We start from the raw sequence: 5,818 nt of genomic DNA, 5'->3' as shown, positions 1-5,818 counted from the left end.
TCACTCTTCCTGGGGAAATGTATAAATCAAATGCAATTCCAATTACCAAAACTTTTTTCCCCCTAGATCCTAAACAGATATTAAAATTCACACGGAGGAATAAACATGTAAGAACAGCTGGGAAAACGTGAAAAAGACAAGCTGAGCATTCCAGAAATGGGGCAGAGGGAGGCGGTGGGGTGGGGTGGAGGGGGAGTGTGTGCAAGATATTGCCACCTGCTGCCCAGAGCTGGTACTGCAGCCTTTCTGAACAAAGCAAATCCTGTCCTATCTGTATTAAATTAGCTTTTGATCCTTGAGCATGAAGTCTACAAGACAGCTTACTTTTCTTTCTCTCTCTCTCTCTCTCTTTCTTTCTTTCTTTCTTTTTTCCTTCCATGCCCTCCATCTCCTTCATTGGGGGCCTTTATTCGGTTTGGGATCTCTAGAATTCTTCTGGGCTTCGGAGTCCAAATCCTGTAGCTAGAGCTCGAGGGGATAAGATGAGCCGAAAAACCTTTGGCTTGTTCTGGGTTCTCTACATGAGGTCTGAGGAAGTGCAGGCCCGGCGGGAGGATGGACAATGAAAGGGGAGGAAACTGGGTCCTTGTGGCCTCAGGTTTTTACAGAGAGTAATTTTTTAAAATCATTGTGGAATGGGTACCCCAAAAATCGTGCTACGGATTATACAACAGTGGCCTCAGGACACGAGAGAAGATGTTTTTTCAAGGGTAGAACAGTAACTCTCATACAAATACAAAATGAACGCATGTCAAGGATTTTATTCACTGGTTAACTAATGAAGAAACCACCAAGATGCAAAAACCGGTTCGAAGGAGAACCTCGAGTACAGACAGACACACAGGCAGTCAGGAACGTGAACACGCATTTGCTTGTTTGTACAGAACAGGTCACTGCCCCCCCCGGGGGGGTCATCATGTGCCTCTTGACTGTACAAGATTTATTTGCATCTTCACGGGCAAGAATTATTTTTATGACTATCCATTTTCTGCAACCCAGAGAGTTGTCAAAGAACTCAAAGACAAGGAAAGGTCCAGATCCTTCTAGAATCAGATAAGCCCCAGGAGGAAGGGTCCTGTAGACGATCCCTAGTGAAATTAAGTAAGGCCTTCAAGATTTCACAGCTGCTAAGTACAAGATTTGGAATTCAAAACCAAATCTCCATGTCTCGTCTCGTAGGTTGGGGCTTTTCCCTGCCGGCGTCAGGTAGCTTTTGGATGGTGAAGGGTGAGATTCAGTGGGCGGTGTGGGCCCATAATCACTCCATTTAGTTCAAATTCTTGGGTCTCAAGACAGGAGTCCTCCCTCCTTTGAGCATCCATGTTCCAAGGTCTCCAAGGCCTCAATGGGTCATTTGCCATCTTGAACGTGTCTCCCCCCTCGGTACCAGAGTTCCCCGGGGGGACAGGGTCTGGAGGGGCCAGGAGGCTGGCCTGAGCTCCGGGAGAACGGTGGTTAGAGTCTCAAGGTTCCCACCTTGCCCGTGCCTTGGAACGGCCCATGAGACCGCAGCGGCCCAGGCCCCAGTCACATCTTCGGTTTGGAAATTACGGGCCGCTGGTACAGCCGGATGATACCTTCGTCGTGCAACCGCTTCCAGAGCGTTCTCTCTAACGGGAAGTCATGGTTGATGTAAAAGATGGTTCGTTTCCAAGACTTGTCATAGTAGTGGTCAGAAAAGCGCTCGTGGCCCTCGGTGATGAAGCCATAGGCGCTCACCTACGTGAAGGTTGGAGGAGAAATGAGGCCCGAGGTCACTCCCTCCTAGGCTTGTGCTCAAGGGCTACGTGTTATTGGGGGGCTGGGAGGCCCTTCGACCTAGGGGGCCGGGCGCAGGCTCCCTGGTGTACGCTTGCACACGTGTGTGCATGCACACTCACACCCCTCCCCCGCCCCAGCCGTGGTCCCCCCGAGCGGCCAGTCCAGACACCCCCAGCTGCTTCTCCAACAGCTCCCGCCGTAGAGTCTCACCTGGTCACAGAGCTGAAGGGCCGTGAGCAGCAGGAGGGCTCCCGTGGTGGGACGGTAGATTCTCCAGTGTTTAGTGTCCAGGGTCTTCGATCTCAGAAACCTGGGAAATAGCCCAGCCCCCCTCCCCGCCGTCAGGAGGCGCAGGGATGTGAGGCACCCGGTGCCTTCCACATGCACCGGCCGCTCTGCTCTCACCTGTTCTTTATGTAGCGCATCAAGTCTGGGTGCATCAGCAGGTACCTGTCCATCCGCAAGCTATCCCGGAAGGCCTCCTGGGGCCGGCGCCTGTGGGTGGCGGTGGGTGGTTCACCTTCCCGACTCGGGCCAAGTCAGGGCCAGGGGCATGGCAGGGGGGCCCCTCTCCAGGGGATCGCTGCTAAGGTGGTCCCCACCGGCCCAGCCTTTCACAGCCGCCCAGGACGCAGCTCGGCGAGGGGAGAGGGAGGGGCGGTGGGTACCTGAACCATAGAAGGCTTTTCACCAGCGTCTGATTCAGAAGCAGCGCTTCCAGCCACTCGTAGTCTCGGGTGCCCTCCAGGAAGTGCAGGTAGCGGACATCCTGAGGACCAAGGACAGCGGCTCCGGAAGTCCTGCCTTCAGGACCCCGGGGTGGGGGGCGCCTGGCTCCAGTGCCAGCCTGCCCGCTTGCCCTGCACAGGCCTGGCTGCCCATCCTCCCTGCCCGGGTCCCTCGGATGAACAGAGCCTGCGTCAGCCAGACTCCAGACACGGGACGCTGGGCTCCCTTTCTCCTCGCGTGCTCCCCCATTCAGATTCTGCGTGTGGGCAGGCCGGGTCCTCTTTGCTCACCTTCCCCAGGGGCACGTGCCGGAAACCCCGACCGCCCAAGGCAAGCAGGGTCTGCGTTATGGAGAAGGCGGTGAAGCCGTAGAAGGACGTCCGGGTACCCACATCCTGTTCGTAGCCCTTGGTGATAGCGCCACTCAGTCTACCGGCAGACAGGGCCACACAGGACAGACCCCGTGAGTGCAGGAGGGACAGGCGAGGAGGCGGGTGGGGAAGGCAGAGCGAGATGGGGAGGAAGCGGGTATAAAGGGAAGCTCTCCGGACAGCCCAGGCCTTCCACCTTCTGCATCGGGGCGTAGAACACCCTCCTGGGTCTCTCAGTCGGGATGGGGCGCTTGGGGTGCGACCGCTTACCGGAACACGTAATTGTGGCCGTCTATCTCCTGGCCCATGCGGGAGTTGTTCAGGATGCCCCCGTTGCCCACCACGGCACAGGTGATGCACTGGGAGCTCCCGGGCGGCAGGGCGGCCAGGAGCAGCTGCTGCTGGGGCACTGGAGGGAAGCGTTTCACCACCTTCTGCACCACTGCAATGAGGGGCTCCGCTCAGAGCCCTGGAGGGGTCGGGGTGGGGGGGTGCGGCCCACCATCTCTCCCAGCGCCGGTGGGGGCCCCCCAGGGAAGAGACTGGGCCAGAGCCAGAGGCTCAGCGGCTCAGGCTCCTCGGGGCGGGGGGACGGGGCGGGGGACGGACTCACGGGAGTGGTTGAGCTCCATGAAGCCGAAGGGCGGTGCGAAGTGCTCCAGGCGCTCCCACTCCCTCTGGTTGAAGCGGTCGGAGTCCAGGAAGAGGGTGAGGTTGGCCAGAAAGAGCTTCTGGAGCCAGGGTGACTTGGAGGCCTTGACCTTCACTGAGTCGGGGCAGCTCTACATGCAGGAGGGTGGGTCAGGCAGGCAGAGACCCAGGAAGGCCACGGCCAGGGGCCGGGCTGGGGGCAGGGGCAGAAAGCGGGCCTCAAGGTCCGGAAGGCGCCACTTCCGCGGCCTCTCCCGTCATCCTCGGAGTGCCCGCTGATCCTCCTCGCCCTTGTCCTGGCTGCTGGAGCCCCGAGGGTCCCAGAGAACGGGCCCTTCTTGGGGCTGGAGGGGATGCACCCTGGTGGCTGGGAGGGGGACGGGGCTGCGGGAGAGCCTGGAGCGCTGGCCGGGGCCTGGCTGCAGGTCTGTGTGCAAACATACGGATTCTGAAGGTTTCCCTCCCGAGGCCGTGGGCCCAGGCTGCTTTTCTTAGGGACGGAGGACGGGGAAGGCGGGCGAAGCCAAGGCATTCCCACGAATCAGGGTCGGCATCAGGCTGGGGGGTCCTCAGCTCTCAGTGCTGCCTCTCCTTGCCCCCTCTCAACCCTTGCCCCTTCCCCCGCCCGAGGAGGGCCCCAGAGCAAGTAGACGTCTCTCCCCCTGCTCAGTGACCTTCCAGACCTTCTGGGGGGCTCCTGGGCAGGGCTCCTCGCCCTCACCCCTGCCCACGCTGCCTGGGCTAGGATCTGGGACCTGCCTTCTCCTCCCACTTCGAGCACTTAAGGAAAGAAGGTGGGGGTCAAAGCAGGGTAGGGTAGGGCACTGCGCGGTGGCAGGGGATAAGGCAGAGCCTGAGGGCAGAGCCTGGGAGGTCACGGAGGTTGGGGGGAGCTGTCCGCAGGGGGTTCAGAGCAGGGAGCCTGTGGCCAGACTCACCGACTGTAGGGCCCCCGTGTCAAAGCTATATTGTTCCTCAAAATCCCACTTGGGCTCAGACTTGAAGTTGGTGGCCTGTAGACGTAGCTTTCTCTCTGTGGTGCGGTTCCGGAAGGGAGTGGAGGGTGGCGTGGCTCGGGCTGTCTCCCGGTGGGGGACAACCACTGTGGTCACTCCTTCCACTGTCCTCCCCCTGGACCCTGCTCCTGGCATGGTCAGTGCCTTGGCCTGACTTTTTGGCACGGGTGTCCTTGCTGTGGTCTGCGCTTTGCCCTGAGGCTTTGGGGGCTCTGTCCTGGCGGCTGTGGGCTCCTTGTTCTGGTCCTGCCTTCCTTTGACGTTCCTGGGGTCCTGACTGCTCAGCGACCGTGTCTCTGCCCCATCAGAGGCCACGGCCCTGTCCCGCGCCTTCGGAGGCAGCGTGTCCTGCATGGGGTCCTTCTTCTCACTGGCCTCTGCTCTGGTGTCCTTCTGGGTGGAGTGGGCAGTGGCCTGGGCCAGGGGGGCCTCTGTGCTGTTCTCCTGCGCTGACAGCGCCCCCGGGAGAATTGTCCTTCCTCCTGCGGTGGTGACCTGCCATGCCGTCTTGTGGAGCAACCCTGGAGACCTCTTCTCGTCCAGCGTGTGCTGATCCCTAGGGACAGATGGAAATCTGGATGAAGGCCAAGGATCGTATCCACGGGTTTTTAAACATGAAGGCAAGGCGTGTCACCATCCATACCCCCAGATTAAGCTGCACCCGTTGGCGATGGGTCTAGAAACTTGCCTCTGACCCCTAGAGACCGTGGTGGACTCGCCCTGGGGAGCACGTGTACTCGGTGGGTACAAGGGAAGGGGCTCTGTCTGGGCAGGGGCTGGTCCCAAACAGGTGGGCAGAACCCGATTAGTATCTGCCTCGTAAGTCGGACTGAGGAGTTTGGACTTTATCATTCGTCTTCTTGTCCAGGAGAAGCTACTGGAGAATGTCAGGTCGGAGATAGGGATTGGGACAAGGGTCTGGGGGCACAGGAGCTGAATCCAGCCGGCCATGCTTTCTTCTAGCAGTGGGAGAGGACTGGTGCAGGGTGCCTGGTCTGGCTTCTGGCGCCCCCGGTTTTTGGCTCCGAGGATTAGATTTCTTTTCTTTTCATTTCCCCCTTTTGCCCAAGGCTGCCAAAAGTATCCCTTCATTTATGCAAATTAGCATCAGGTGTTCCGCTGAGGAAAGCGTGGGGCCTCCACTGGGCAGGTTTCCCCAGCTGGACTTCAAGATGGGTTCTCTGTGCTACACAGGTTTTCGGGGGATTCCTGGGAACCGTGGGGAAAAAGAACTGTCCTTTCTGGGGACCCACAGCCATCCCCCTCGTGGATTTCCAGATGTCCTGAACT

The 5,818-nt window shown here is 59.1% G+C and overlaps 1 protein-coding gene across 1 annotated transcript; it reads right to left on the bottom strand.

Moving 5' to 3' along the window:
• Positions 1 to 741: 741 nt before the first annotated feature.
• ST6GALNAC1 (ST6 N-acetylgalactosaminide alpha-2,6-sialyltransferase 1) lies at positions 742 to 4,897 on the bottom strand. The gene is made up of 8 exons (XM_059378464.1): positions 4,451 to 4,897; positions 3,475 to 3,643; positions 3,132 to 3,303; positions 2,781 to 2,919; positions 2,430 to 2,530; positions 2,167 to 2,256; positions 1,972 to 2,071; positions 742 to 1,719 (listed from the first exon to the last, which is right to left on the bottom strand). Exons 1-8 carry the CDS (start codon positions 4,880 to 4,882, stop codon positions 1,528 to 1,530), a joined length of 1,395 nt encoding a protein of 464 aa, XP_059234447.1. The 5' UTR covers positions 4,883 to 4,897; the 3' UTR covers positions 742 to 1,527.
• Between the last annotated feature and the right edge of the window lie 921 nt (positions 4,898 to 5,818).

Source organism: Mustela nigripes, chromosome 16, assembly GCF_022355385.1.
Source record: "Mustela nigripes isolate SB6536 chromosome 16, MUSNIG.SB6536, whole genome shotgun sequence".
NCBI classification, from domain to species: Eukaryota; Metazoa; Chordata; class Mammalia; order Carnivora; family Mustelidae; genus Mustela; species Mustela nigripes.
Note: the sequence above shows the minus strand (reverse complement) of the source record. Positions and strands in the feature narration are given on the sequence as shown.